The sequence below is a fragment of the Ochotona princeps genome, chromosome 23 (assembly GCF_030435755.1).
Source record: "Ochotona princeps isolate mOchPri1 chromosome 23, mOchPri1.hap1, whole genome shotgun sequence".
Classification (NCBI taxonomy): Eukaryota; Metazoa; Chordata; class Mammalia; order Lagomorpha; family Ochotonidae; genus Ochotona; species Ochotona princeps.
Genome location: NC_080854.1, coordinates 22,442,167 through 22,457,732, shown reverse-complemented (window position 1 = coordinate 22,457,732; position 15,566 = coordinate 22,442,167). Strand labels below are relative to the sequence as shown.

The following is a 15,566-nucleotide window of genomic DNA, read 5'->3' as shown; positions in this document are numbered from 1 at the left end:
AAGGCGGAGGAGAGATAAAGAGAGAGAGAGAGAGAATCTTCACAAGCCAGTTCAATCTCTAAATGACTCCAGTGGCCAGAGCTGGCAAAGTCTGAAGCCAGGATCCAGAGGCCTTTTCCAGGTCTCCCACATGAGTACAGGTGCCCAACACCTCAGGCCATCTTCTGCTGCTTTCCCATGCCACAAGCAGGAAGCTGGATGAGAAATGGAACACCTGACCACACCATTAGTAAAGATGTAAAAAGTTCTAGCTCTTGGATAGAAGTTCTTGCAAATCAATAGCTATGAAATTAAGAATGAGACTTTTTTATTGTTAGATATAAATGGATGATTTCTAGAAGGATATTAATGCAACCAGAAAAAGCAAAGCAAAGATGTTTTCAATCAATTATTTGCTCATGTCTAGTGGATACTCAATAAATATATGTGGCAAGGATGATTGAATAAAAATGAATGAATAACAATGAATAAGGTAAAGTGTGAAATAACCCAAATGTATAATTATTGAAAGATAAACTTGTTGGGACTGGTGTGATGACACAGCAAGCTGATCCTCAACCTGTGACACTGGCATCCAGTGTGGGCACCTCTTTGTGTCCCGGCTGCTCCTGTTCCAATCTAACTCTGCTTCTGGCTTGGGAAAGCAGCAGAGGATGCCCCAAGCACTTGGATCTTTGCACCCATGTGGGTGCACCATGTCGGATACCCAAAAGCAGCTTCTTTCTGGCTCCCAGCTTCAGATGAGCTCCAGTCTGGCCTTTGTGGCTGTTTGGGGAGTGAACCAGAAGAAGGAATACCTCTCTGTCTCTCTTCCTTTCTCTGTAAAATCTGTGTTTCTAATTTAAAAAAAACACAAAGAAGTCTAAGAAAGAAGCATAAGCTTGTAGTAAAAAGAATCACATTATGAGAAACAACGTATACCGTAGTTTAGTTGAATGAGTATTCTTATTACTGAAAGTTTTTTTTTTTAATTTTTTATTAACAACAAGAACCTTAAGAGACAAATGGGAATGCTAGTGTGTCCACCTAAAGCACTATGACACGTAACAAAATGTTATATTTTCAAAATATGTTAAGGTATTTTCATTGTAAATTAAAAGGAACAGAATTGACAGATTTGCTGGTTCACGGAATATTTGTTTCTAAATAATTTTTAAACAGTCAAGCTACTCTATTCTTGTTGCTCATAAATCAGGAGACCTAAGGCTGCAGCTGAGCAAAAATGTGTCTTTCTCTTTCTTCTGTTTGGGAAACTGTTACCACAGGAACATGCTTGTCTAACCCACATCCTGAAGCAGCCAGAATGTTTCTTTTGCAGGAAATCACAAACTTTCGTTAGGAGTTTGTGAACCTCAGGCAAGTGCAATTTATTTTGTGATCAGCCCTGACTATTTTTTTTTCTTACCAGTTACGATTTCTATTGGATGTTTACATGCTCTGTTCATTTTGAGTATATAATAAAAATATGCTATATACAGGTTTTAGAATTTACTGTAAAACACTCTATTACATTCTAATTTTTAGATTTTTGTTGTAAATATTCATCCATACAGGTAAAAAGAAGTTTCCATGTGTAAGATACATATTACCTGACTTGAACCACCTATCACACCAGATGGAGGGACATACTTCCTGGTCTACCTAAAAGAGATTGTCAACATTTGAGTTTGTTTGGGATTTCCTGGATACTTAAAGTAAAAACATAACCATGAAATTAATATTTGTGAAGCTGATATTTTTTAGAAAATTTTATTGATGTCCATATCTAACATCCTTAAAGAACTTTTACCTCCCAGTTTTGAACCCATACTCTTCCGGGCCACTGTTGTGATTAACATTTTTAAATATTCAACATATAAACAGGCATCAAATGCATTTCTTATCTGTGTATCAAAGCCAGCTGCCACGAATTTCATTCTAACATTATTTCCTAAATTATCACACTCTATTTTTTATATGGCTACATGTAAGAGAATGTTTTCCCCAAAATGATAACACCTGGAAAGATTTCTCTTTTGTAAGGAGGCAGGAACAGCATCAAGGAATAGCCCGACTCCATTGGGTTCCCAGGAAATTATTACAGGACAACCAGGAAGTTACTCAGTAAAGAATGGGAAAGATCCCTGAAAAGCAAACGGACCCTATTCAGTGGCTAGGCCAGAAGGCTAGCTCCAGCAGCACAGTCCACCCAGCAGCCAGTGGTTCTCAGGCAGTGGACCTCTCGTGTTGAACCTCCCTCACACATAAATCCTTTCCATAGATACTCCTGGCGAATGCATTGCAATCCATAGATTTTGATTTTGCATAGCTTCTTATAGATATTTATTGAATATTTTTATGAATTAGAACCCTAGGTTCTGTATCAACAGAATCAACACATTTGTGGACTGAAAATGCCTTAAAAAATGAAAAGAAATCCATCTGCATTAAACATTTCCAGAATATCTTTCTTTCTTTTTTTTTTTGAAGATTTATTTTTATTGAAAAGTCAGATATACAGAGAAGAGGAGAGATAAGAAGATCTTCCATGCATTGATTCACTCTCCAAGTGGCCGCAACGGCCAGAGCTGAGGCAATCCGAAGTCAGGAGCCAGGAGCCTCTTTCTGTCTCCTGCACAGGTGTAGAACCCCAAAGCTTTGGGCCATCCTTGACTGCTTTCCCAAGCCACAAGCAGGGAGCTGGATGGGAAGAAGGGCAGTTGGGATTAGAACCGGCGCCCATATGGGATCCCAGTGCATACAAGGTGAGGACTTTAGCCACTAGGCTACTGTGCCAGACCTGAGTATTTTTTCTTATTGTTATTTCTTAACTGAGACTAAAATAGCAGCCATTTACACGTTGATAAATGTGTGTTGGTCATTATCAGCAATCTAGAGATAATTTAAAGGATGGGGTAGGTATTCAGGTTACATGCAAATTCTCTTGAACATATACAGTTTTTGGGGTGTGGGGAAAGCTTGAGCCAATCCTTCATAGAAGCCGATTAAATTATTTTATCTGAACTGAAATTAGCTCATGCCTGTGGTTTCAAACTGACTTGAATTTCTCAGAGAAGTCCCTCTGTCTGCCACCAAGCACTTTGTTTACAGAGCTCTAGTATGAACACCCCCAAACTAGAGCTGGAATTCCTATAATTTGAGGAAAGATTTTTAATTTCCAGCATATGATCCATGTTGTTCTAACTTAGTCATGCTATTGATTGATTGATGCACTATTTTTGTTTTTGTTTTTTATAAAAATTATCTCTTAAATTCAGGATCAATTAAGTTTGCAGTATTGGCTACAGTGTCCATTATATCAGTAGCGTTGTACACATTGTAGCTTAACTTTAATACTTCTTTCACTAACGTTAAGTGTATACATTCCCATCCTTGAATTTGTTGGTAGAGTGGCAGGTCTTATCACCAAATCTTAAACTGAAGAATAGGAATGTGAGACTAGATGAAGATGTTATCCCACATTTCACCTGACTTGCTTCAGCCAAAACCTCTGAATACAACCTTGTTCTTACTCTCTACTCCAATCTTTGTTATTGAATAGTTCAATATCTTCTGCAGCTTAGTTTCCTGAACAGGAAACAGCCTAACCATCATAGTTCAATATTTTAAAAATGCATATTTTATTTATTTGAAAAGCAGAGCTTCACAGAAAGGGAGAGATACAGAAATAAAGCTCCTCCATCTGCTGGGTCACTTCCCAGATGATAACAGCCAGAGCTGGGCCAAGGCAAAGCTAAGAGCCTGAAACCCCATCCCAGCTGCCCAAGGATTTGGGACATCTGCTGCTTGCCCAGGTGCATTAGTAGAGAGCCAGACGTAAGTGGAACAGCAGGGGATGTCCACATGGGATGCCAGCATTGCAGATGGCATCTTAACCTGTTGCTCCATAACACTAGCAGCTACATTTCATTATTTAGTCTATTACTTTATAGGCAGAATATCAACGTGAGACCTGCACTACTCAAGATATATTATTGGATAACTGACCCAAGTATAGTGATAGATTGCAGTGGCTGAATGTTAAGGCACATATATAGATCATTGGATGTTTTTATCTTATTAATTGACTCATAAGAGCTATCCATGCTAATGAAATACAGTGTAATGTTTTTGATACATGGTTACATTGCCTTATGATCAAATCAGGAAAATTAGTATCCACCATTTCCTAGATTTATATTCTTTGCATTAAGAACATTGAAGATTCTCTTGGTATTTGATATATATTATGATATCATTAGCTTTGGGCATCTGATTGTGCTGTTGAGCCAGATCGTGTTTGTCCTATCATTATATGCTCCTCATTCTGCTCCCTCTACTTTATACAGCTTCTGGCAGTCATTATTCTGCTTCTGCTTTGAAGAGATCAGCATTTATAGATTCCATGAATGAGACAGATAACATGCTTGTTCTTCTGTGCCTTATTGTACTTCATATACTGTCGTCTAGGTTCATCCATATTGTCACAAATGTCAGGATTTCATTTGTTTTCACAGTTGTATGTAGATCACATTTTCTTCATCTATTCATCCATTGATGCATACTAAGGATGATTCTATATCTTGTTAATGGTGGATGGTTCTGTAATAAATATGCCAATACAGATGTTTCAAAAAGATGTATATTTCATCAGTCAGGTTCGTGTTGTCATAGTAAAATACTGTAGGTTAGGTGGCTTAAAGACAAATTATTTTTCGTGATTCTAGAGGCTATTAAGTCTATGATGAAGGAACTACCAACTTGGATCCTTGATGAAAGTTATCTTTCCAGCTTGAAGATGGATGCCTTTCTACTGTGCCCTCACAGAGCACAGAGAAGGAATGAGCTCTGGTCCTTTATCCTTATGGGCTAAGACTATTATCCCTTTACTAGGACTCAAGACTGTATCTAAACCTGATTACCTCAAGCAGGACCACCTTAAAATACCATCGCTGTAGGTATTAGGGCTTAAATAGGACTTTTAGGAAGATAGAAATAGGAACCCAAATCAAATGACATTACTTATTTCATGTCATCTTTTCATCCCTTGCTAAGAAAGAAGTTGCTTTGCTAGTGAATTGCAGCATTGATTCAATTTTAATTAACAATAGAGAATTTCATTGTGAAATACTGGAGGCCTCTTTCAGAAACATATGAATACAAGTTAGTTTTAGTTGCTCACATGATAGGAGATGAGATGCTGTTTGGTTATTTTGCTACGAAAATTCTACCTGCCCTTGTACACGATGCACCACGTTATCATTCCTAAGCGCCTGCAACAATACAGTATTTCTGAAGATAAGCAACAGGAATTATGATCATTCTGCAAAATTCAAAGAAACTAAGAAATAATTTTCTAAATATCACCTTAATTTTGCCTTTAAGATTTTATACTTCACATATGCAAACTCTCCTCTTTATTCACTGAGAACTTTACCTCTAAATTCTCAAATCCCTTTGGCGATGTTAACTTTATCTGGCTGGCTTTTTAAAATCTAGCCTTATTGTATCTTCATAGGGTCACTAATATGATGTTGAATGCAGGTAGTCAGGCATAATTATTATAACTGATAGAGCAGAAAACAATATGTCTTCAAAGGGAGCTATAGTTAATATAATTTCATGTAATAAAATACATTATTTTACAATTCTTGTGAATAAAATTCTTTTTTTGGAAATTGGCATAGACTTGGTTAAGGTGTAGAATTTGTTTTTATGAAGTCAACAAGGTGGAAGGAAAGGTAATTTGCTTAAGATCACCAGAATCATAGACAGGGTAAGGTAATTATGAAGCCATGGAAGGAACAGTTGACTTAAGGTTTCAAGTCCAAGGCATTATGCCAGAACTTGGGGGGGCGGGGGATGGCTTATAAAGCCAAAGAGTTTGGTATTGATATAGAAGTGGAGTGGTACAGGAAGTGAGAAGGACAGAGCCAAAGAGAAGAGTTCTGTATAATTGACATGATTAGAGTATGCAGCACTCATTTGGTCTGTTTACTACTAATAATGCAAATTGTATAGACTCTGAGCTTTTTCCTGTCTGGGTCCAGAAAAATTAGAGGCTTTTCTGGGCTTCCAACTAATGATTTTCCGATTTGTTACCTATCTGCTTTGAAAACTATTGACTCGGTTTCTTTGCATCAAGTCCACTTTCTCAGCAATCAGTTTCTTGGATTTCCCACCAAGTATTACAGAGCAGGCTCCATGTCTCTAAACTCTCAAGCTGTGTCTTGGCAGACAAATGGAGCAAGAATAGAATTATAACCTTTAGAAATCTGAATGAATTCCAAGAAAGTCTTTGGGTTTTGATTTGGGTCAGATATTCTGGACTTAAATACAAAGCTCTCCACCAGAAAGATTCCCACCCTGTTGCTCCTGTCCAGTGCCATGACTTGTTGATACACTGGACCTGTGCTAGTCTCAGATACACTGGTCAGTGATAACAGCCACCACCACCAATAGAACTGCTTGGGAGCTCCAGTCCAGGGGAAAGTGCTGATATGAATGCAGGGTGATGCTGTCCCAAAGTTGCTTAGAGCTTAGCAGACTTCCAGTGGCCTGAGAGTCTTTTGTTTGTTTGGACCCAGCAATTATGCTTTGAAAAACATTAAGCTGCTATGATTCCCAGTGCTTCGCATTCAATGTACCAGGCATTGAAGGGCCACAATGGCTTGCCAAGACACACAGTGGGGCCAGAAGCAGGAACATGAAACTTTGTGGTGACTAAGCTATACCTCCACTGTTCTTATACATGAATGGCTTTAAGCACATGTGAATCAGACTGATAAATAGAATCCCCTGCTCATTGCTTATACCTGGTTCTATTGCTGGATCTCAGCATCACTACATTTTCAGGATCTCTCCCAGTGGCTTGATCAAGGTGCTCACTGGTAATTACTTGTACAGCCAGCATGGTGTTTTTAGCTGTCTGAAATGTTGGTTGTTTACAGTTCAGGGATTCAGAGGCAAAAATCTGACAGTGTTCACAAGTGTTGAGCTCTCTGAACTTCACGTTATGTTCAGTCACTGAAATGCATATGATGAGAGTTCCCAGCTCACTCATGTGTGGACTCTTAGGCCTGACAGCCATCATTGTTACCTACTAAGTAATTGGCCATGGTCAATTTGGATGTCACTCTCAAAGTCAACCTAAGGTCTTACTCTGGGTCTTATTTGGTTATAAGTTATAATTAAGCATTGTTATTTCCATACTACTAAATGAGGGCAAACTGAGGAAAGCCACTGCTGGGACAGAGAGATCTGTTGTTGTATCAGAAACAGTTCTTTGGATCTTGGTAAGACAGAAATAATTGTGGGATTGACTGATAGGCAAGGCATCAGTTACCCACAATTTTTTTTTTTAAGATTTATTTTTATTACAAAGTCAGATATACACAGAGGAGGAGAGACAGTGAGGAAGATCTTCCGTCCGATGATTCACTCCTCAAGTGAGCCGCAACAGGCCGGTGCACGCTGATCTGAAGCCAAGAACCAGGAACCTCTTCCGGGTCTCCCACGTGGGTGCAGGGTCCCAAAGCTTTGGGCCATCCTCGACTGCTTTCCCAGGCCACAAGCAGGGAGCTGGATGGGAAGTGGAGCTGCAGGGACCAGAACCGGCACCCATATGGGATCCCGGGGCGTTCAAGGCGAGGACTTTAGCCACTAGGCCACGCTGCCGGGCCCACCCACAATTCTTAGTCAAGACACTATTCAACTCAGCATGGGCTGCAGATGCCAGTGAATAGCTAACTTCTGCCTCTCTTTTGCGCTATAGGCCATATTTGCATTTGTCTAGATAACCTTCTCTCTGAAGGTTCACCCACCCAGCTAACATCAAGAAGAGATAGAAGCTCCTGTCCTGCCTCCTAGCTCCTCTGATCTCAAAGGCCAAAACTACAAGGAAGATGTGGCCAGGTTGGGAGTTCAGCATTCTGTGATCCAGCCAGAGATCAGGTGCTTTATGCTGCCAGGCTCACTGATCAGAGTCAGTTCATCTTTTAAAGTTGTTCTGAGAGCTTCTTGAAGCTGGGCTCTAACACCCAGCCCATTCTGTTGACAATTTGTAGGTAAGAAGTCAGAAGTCAGTTGCCCATCAGCTGATCACCCTCCCCTCTCTCATCCTTATCAAGGGCAGAATATGGCAGTATCATCACTCTGTTCCATAGGAACCCTGCTGTTAAGCAGGTTCCATCCATTGTCCAAGAAACCCAAGTTGACTGCTCAAATATAGATTATCTGAATAGGACACCAAGTTATGTCTGTAACTGTCCTTCCTGCTTTGAGAATCCTGAGTAGTCATTATGAAGTTTACACTCAGTTCTTGCAGATTCTCTTTGAGCTGGGGGTAGTAGGAGAAAAGAAAGCCTGGGGAGAAATGACAAACAACAGTGGCTCTCAAACCTGGGAAATTTTACCTTACCACCTTGATTTAGAATATGGCTTTTTTTTCTTAGTGCCAGATTTCCCAAGCACATTAACTGGAATATAGCCACCAGGCTTTCCATGTTACCATAGCAATAGGTGTGCTTCTGTAATGAATTGATTACTTATGGTAGGAGACCAGGGCCTATCCAACCAGCAGATGTAGTGCCAGGGGTTGAATTCTTAGAACTGAGACCAAAGGAGCCAGATAATTTCTCTGAAGTAGGCAGAAACAGGAAGAAGCAGAGGTGGGATCGTGCCAAGTCCTCTGAGCATGCCAGTGATCAAAACTGAGATTTGAGTGGGAACCAAACTAGAAAATGAAAATGAAGCCAGCAGGTTAGAAATTAGGCAGGCCTGGAACAGAACAGGACTCAAAGACTTGGCAGCAAAGTGAAGAGGCCATAGGCAAACAGAGCTAGGGTATATGCAGGTTTTGTTGTTGTTGTTGTTGCTATTTTTGCCAGTTGTGTGGTACTCAGATGGATCAAACCAGCCTGGAAGACTCAAGGCACACCCCTAGCTGGGAATATGAAATTATCCAGGCCCCAAACAGTGTCTGCTAGGAGGACACCTACTCATTCTCTCTGGCTATTTTGCCCTTGGTCCAGGACCCTCTAGATTCAACCAAGGAATCGGAACTTTCCAGAACTACTAGCCTATGACTGCTTTAGACCTGCCTCCTCAGGATCAGGAGATCTGAATCCCAGATAACTCTGATCCATTCCTAGCTGTGTCCCAAGTGTGTCAGCTATTCTTTGATAGTGAGACTCTTCACATCACACTATACACATTGTTATTTATTTTCTGCATGGTGTTGATATTCTTACTGCATCTCTATATGAGAATAATGCTTTCTAATCTTGTTCCTAGTTTTGAGGTTAGGTTGTGTCCATCTGATTTGATTACCTAAGTCAACTTTTCCCTTAATCAACAGTATGAAATTTATTGTATTTATATTTGCTCATTTATCTGTTTACATTTGTTGAGTTGAGACTATTGACAAATTGATTCAGTCAATAAATATATTCAGTCCCTATTTTTTATCAATATTGTTCTGGATGTTCTAGATATTAGATTATGAAGCTGACTGAGATAGAAATCATTCCCTTCCAATGTTCATGGTTTAGTGTGGATGGGAGAAAAATTATTGTATAGAAAAAACTTAAGATAAGAATGAAAAATGACAGGGGACATGTTAGAAGGAATTATATTCAGTTGATTTAAAGGTGTTAATTCAAAAATGGACTAAACCTGTGAACTCTGACCTCCTGTCATTGTGTTTTCCCCATGAGCTCTGTTAATGTCAGGCATGTAGAACACCCTAACTTCTGCAAGAATTTTGTGTATCCTAAGAGTTGTCTGAAGATACCAGTCATGATTATGTCTAAATATATACAAGAGTTGAATGTGTCAGTTATACAATGAATTGCAATATGATAAATGGGTAATTTAGTTGTTTGTGGTTATGACATCATGGGGCTCCCAGAATATTTGGAGTTTGTTTGATGGCTTACCTCATCTCCCATGAGGAGATGAGGTAAAAGTAATACTTTTACTTTGGGTGAAATATAACTATTAAGCTAGTCTGTTTTCCAGTAAGCTTGAGTTTTATTGTGCTTTGAATAATTGTAATTGATAATGTTACTTATTAAGAGTTTTCTAGCATTTATATTATGAAAATTTTACATAAAACTGTTTTTCCAAAGTATTAAAGTAGGCCATGACTAAGCTCTAATAACATAAATAAGACTTAGAACTCTAAATGGATCTTTAAATTAATTAAAAACACTTATGAGAACTTATGACAAGTAATATATTGTTTTAAAAATTTACTCTGATAATATTAAATGGACATTAAGGGAATATTTACAACAGCTTTAAGGCAGTATGTTCAAATTAAATGGAAGATTTTCTTAAATAATACAATTTTCTGAGAGTATTATCAGAAGGAACAAAAATATAAATAGCCTTTAAAATGTAAAATAAGTAAAAAAATTATACTTTGATAGATACCTATTCTTTTTTTAAAAAGATTTATTTATGTTTATTGGAAAGTCAGATATACACTGAACAAGTGGCCACAACGGCTGGAGCTGTGCCAATCCTAAGCCAGGAGCCAAGAACCTCCTCCAGGTTTCCCAATGGATGCAGGGTCCCAAGGCTTTGGGCCGTTCTCGACTGCTTTCCCAGGCCACAGGCATGGAGCTGGATGGGAAGCGGGGCCGGTGAGATTAGAACTGAGGCCCTTATGGGATCCCTGTGTGTTTAACGCAAGGACTTTAATCACTACACTATCACGCCAAGCCCAGTACCTGTTCTTTAATGTAAATATTAGATGTCTGTTATTCTTACTCTCCATATGTGTACATATCTAATAGGTGAACCAAGATGATAATTATTAACATGAGATAAAAACTGAGAGTTCCTGGTATCCTGTCTAACTAAAACAAACAAACAAACAAACAAACAAAAAACTTCCTTTGCTTTTCGAGCAGGTGACTGAGGGTCTCATAATGTGGAGTTAGCACCTATGGAACTGCTTGAAGCCAGGTTATTGGAAGCTTCTACCCTAAACTTTTCAGCTATTATAGCAAAGTAAAGTTTAAAAAGGTTCCATTTCAGGGTTGTTACACGGTGGGTTCAGTGGCCTTCTGGGTTGCTCCCAGCTCGTATCGGGGCTTTTGCTTCTGCTCTGCCTTCCAACTAAGGCACCTGAGAGGGAAGCATATGTATGATGGCCCAGGCACGTAGGTTCCTGCCAGTCAGGTAGCAGACCAAGATGGAGTTCCTGACTCTTGGCATTGTCATGACTCAGTCCCAGCTGTTAACAAGCATTTGGAGAATAAACCAGAAAATGAAGATCAAGGTCTCTGTTTCTCTCCTGGCCCTCACTCTCGCTCTCACTCTGAAATTTTGCCTTTAAAATGAATAAATAGGGCCCAGTGCAGTGGCCTAGCAACTAAAGTCCTTACCTTGAACACACAGGGATCCCATGTGAGGATCGGTTCTAATCCCAGCAGCCTTGCTTCCCATCAGGCCCCCTGCTTGTGGCCTAGGAAAGCAGTGGAGGATGGCCCAAAGCCTTGGGAACCTGCACCCACATGGGAGACCCGGGAGAGCTCCTGGCTCCTGGCTTTGGATTGACACAGCTGTGGCTGTTGTGGTCACTTGGGGAATGAATCATTGGATGGAAGATCTTCCTCTCTGTCTCTGTTTCTCTCTATATATATATGACTTGGCAATAAAAATTTTAAAAGTCTTTCAAACAATAAATAAATAAATATTTAAATAGTAAATGTAAATATTTATTGTATTCCCTAGAATATTCTTTCTCCTCTATCTTAGGAAAAAGACGCTAGTCCAATCTTTCTTTTAAAAAAATGCATCAGTAATTGAAGCATATGATGTTTAGCTCCTACCAAACGGAAGATATTCTAGTTTATTCCTCAAAAACTCAAAATGGCTGGGACTAAGGTAGAATCCAGGAGTCCAATCCAGGCCTCCCCACCTAGATAAGAACCCAATTACTTAAACTGTCACCACTGTCTCTCAGAATCTGCCCTGTTGAAGCCGGGGTCAGAAGCTGGAGCTCAAAATGTTCCCCAGATAGCCCTTTTGGGCAGCTCTTGAACTATGCATCTCAGCTCACCTTCAACTACGTGTATTCCCAAAGAGATGCTAGTCACACATGCTCTTGGTGCTTTAACCTGAAGGCCAAGGATATTAACAGACAATTTAGACCACAAAGAAGAAAGATATGACGTTCCAGAAGTAACCAGAAGCATAATAGATGTAACCATTAGGAAATGGAGAGGGATACAGATAGGTTGAATCCAAACTGAGTTGCAGTGTGGTATATCCATGTCATCTGTGAAGATGGCAAGCATGGAAGATAGTTTGTAGCTGAGAACTCAAGATTCAGGTTCAATAAGGATCAGTGGAGGTCAATTAATACACTGAACAGGTTGTGACTTGACCAAAAGTGGAGCATGTTAATTCCCTGTTGAAATTTTGTGATCTGTTAATACATACATATATATGTGAATGTGTATATATACATATATATATAGTGTGTGTGAGTGTGTAAAGAGAGAGAGAGATAGGCCCGGCGGCGTGGCCTAGTGGCTAAAGTCCTCGCCTTGAATGCCCCGGGATCCCATATGGGCGCCGGTTCTAATCCTGGCAGCTCCACTTCCCATCCAGCTCCCTGCTTGTGGCCTGGGAAAGCAGTCGAGGACGGCCCAAAGCTTTGGGACCCTGCACCCACGTGAAAGATCCGGAAGAGGTTCCTGGTTCCCAGCATCGGATTGGCGCGTACCAGCCCATTGCGGCTCACTTGGGAGTGAAACATCGGATGGAAGATCTTCCTCTCTGTCTCTCCTCCTCTCTGTATATCCGGCTTTCCAGTAATAATAAAAAAAAATCTTTAAAAAAGAGAGAGAGAGTTATCTTCATTCATGTAATCTCTTTGTCTTGTGGTTGTTAAATTGATAAACTTCATTTTAGTTTAAATTTTTTTTCCCAGATCTTCTGATCTCATGTTCACTCATCATGTTATTCCATCATCTTTGAGATTTTAACTTGACTTAGCCTTTATTCTTGGCCTTTGCTTAAAAATGTCACCAGCTGGTTTTCTAAGGTGGCTGTGCTCAACATGTTCCACAAATCCTTTATCTGTTTGTCACCATCAGTCAGGCTTCAGTTCTGTCCTGACCTCAACATTCTGTTCTCTTCACAGTCCATTTTCTGTTCTACTGTGTTTGGCCACATTCCGCAATTACCTTATGATGGAAGAAGGCTGGATTTCAGTCCCCTTAGGAGGGACTAGGCAGACGGGGGGATGCTGCCACTCCTCCCGTGTGGCACTGTTACACTCCCCCTTCAGCGTCCTGAGAACTTTTTTGATTACATGTTGGAGTTCAGCCATCAGCTAGGCTATGCACACAAGGATTACTTCACTTATTCTTTACACAGTCTTGTAAGATGGACAATAGTTCATGCTTCAAAAATGAGAGAACTGACAGAAATGCAAAACCACCAAGTAGTGGATGACTGTGGGAATCCAGGCCCTATTTTAGGTCTAAAACCATATCATGTAGATGGCTGGGAATCATGGATAACATTAGTAACTTTCACTTTGCCTTGGCCTTGAAATTTTGGTCACCTACCACCTACCTATTCACAGCAGATCTCATAAGATTATATTCTCAGCAAACCTTATAAAATACTATTAGTATATCATAAGATTATATTCTCTAATGACACCATGGTTTGTTTAGTTAATCTGTGATAGTACAATCTGCGACAATACATGTATCGGAATAAAAAGTGGATCTAGCACTTCAGCCCAGTCATTTCAGTAGGAGCGTGGGCATCCCAAGTAATGTCTTAATCATTAGATCAGTTGCCTTTCCATGATTGTATTTCATTTGCTATAGGTTGTATTTCCTTTTAATACTCAAATTTTTCTATCCCTACATTCTGTCTTTAAGAATGTCTCCATTTTGTGCTTGCTTGTCACTTTTTCAGAACATGGTTGGGGAGTGGGCCTTACCAGAAGAAATGGCTGATAATCAACCACCTTCCAACAATCAAATATTAGGCCATGTACTTCACAGACTAATTGAAAAATCTCTCCCTCCTCAAGTTGAATCAGCAGAGCCAGAATTACTTTCATCAGCTGTTAAGGGATGCATATTGGGGAAAACGTTTAGTGGAAAAACTACCATTCTACAGTCTCTACAAAAAGGTAGGATGGCTTTTATTATTCCCTTACCAGATTCTAAACTGACTGTAGCTGCATATGTCTACAGAAAATCATGTAAGAGTCTCTGCTGATATACTGGGGAATCTCTTGTAGTTGGATTGCTTTATAATTATGTTCTAAGTCATGTTTATTACGCTTTAAGACTGTCCATTGTACTTTGACATTGTCAGGCAATTAGTTAGTTGACTAATTTGTGACTAATTGTGATTAACGCCAATTTGAGTCCCCCATGCATTGCTTGCAACCAAGCTTCTTGCTGATGCACCTGGAAAGGAGCAAATGAAGGCCCAAGTACTTGGGCCTCTGCCACCTGCCTGGGAGACCCAGATGGAGTTTCTGTCTCCTGGCCTGGTCCAGCCCCAGCCATTGTGGCCTACTGGGAATGAACCAGGAGATCGAAGGAAGATCACTCTCTCTCTTTCTCTCTTTTTCTCCCACCTTCCCTCCCTCCCTCTTGTTTCCTTCTCTCCTGTTTCCATCACTGTAGCTTTAAAATAAATAAATAAAATCTTTTAAGAAACTGGCAACATACTCATATATGCTTCAATATGGATGAACCCTGATAACATTGTAAGTCAGAGAAACCATACACAAAAGATCACGTAAAATATTTGGAACAGGCAAATCTATAGACACAGTGGTGGTCAAAGGAAGGGCAGAAGAATAGGGAGTGACAGCGTAATGGGCTAGAGGGAAAAAATAAATTCTGAAACAAGATAATGTATAACATATCACTGAATTGTACATTAGTTCATGGTTAAGTTTATGTTACGGGAGTTTTTCCATAGTAATAATAACAGAAGACCTGACATAGCAGTTTTGAGGGGGGCCCAAAAGACAATCTTATAGGGTCAAACTAATGACATCAATTTCCCACATTGAAAGCTATTGAAAACATTGTCTTTTGTATTTTAGACTTTCCTGTTAAAGTACTTTCTATTGACACTCTTGTCCAAGAAGCTATCCAAGCCTATCATGACAATGAAAAAGTCAGTGGGGACCAGCCAGTTCCACAAGAGGACAGGAAAGAAAACCAGGCAAGTGTGATTTTTAATTGTTCTTGTACAACTGATATACCAGAGACTTGAAACTGAGTGAAGTCCAGATGATCTTCTAGACTGGAGATATTTTATTCCTGTAAGGTCCAGAGGGATATAAACATTTTAGGTTTTGTGGATCCAAGTGTAAAATGGATGATACTATGTGAGTTCTTGTGCAAAAAAGAGATGAAACTCAGCCCAGCCCCATCAGCTCGCTGTGTGGACCACCAGAGTGGTGGCGCCCTTTGTTCTCAGCTTGAGGCATTCCATTCTCTTGAAGAAAGAGCCACTGACTGGTAAGTGGAGATGGGTGGGATAACTGACTTGCAGGGCTGAGAGATAGAATATGAGTGCTT

The 15,566-nt window shown here is 39.8% G+C and overlaps 1 protein-coding gene across 3 annotated transcripts in view; it reads left to right on the top strand.

The window, feature by feature from the left end:
* The window catches only part of SPEF2 (sperm flagellar 2), a 139,731-nt gene that overhangs the window by 45,293 nt on the left and 78,872 nt on the right, over positions 1-15,566 (top strand). For all 3 annotated transcript variants that reach the window (XM_058680011.1, XM_058680010.1, XM_058680012.1), the window contains exons 11-12: positions 13,933-14,152; positions 15,086-15,207. In XM_058680011.1, coding sequence (XP_058535994.1) covers positions 13,933-14,152; positions 15,086-15,207 — 342 coding nt within the window. The remainder of the gene's footprint in view (positions 1-13,932; positions 14,153-15,085; positions 15,208-15,566) is intronic.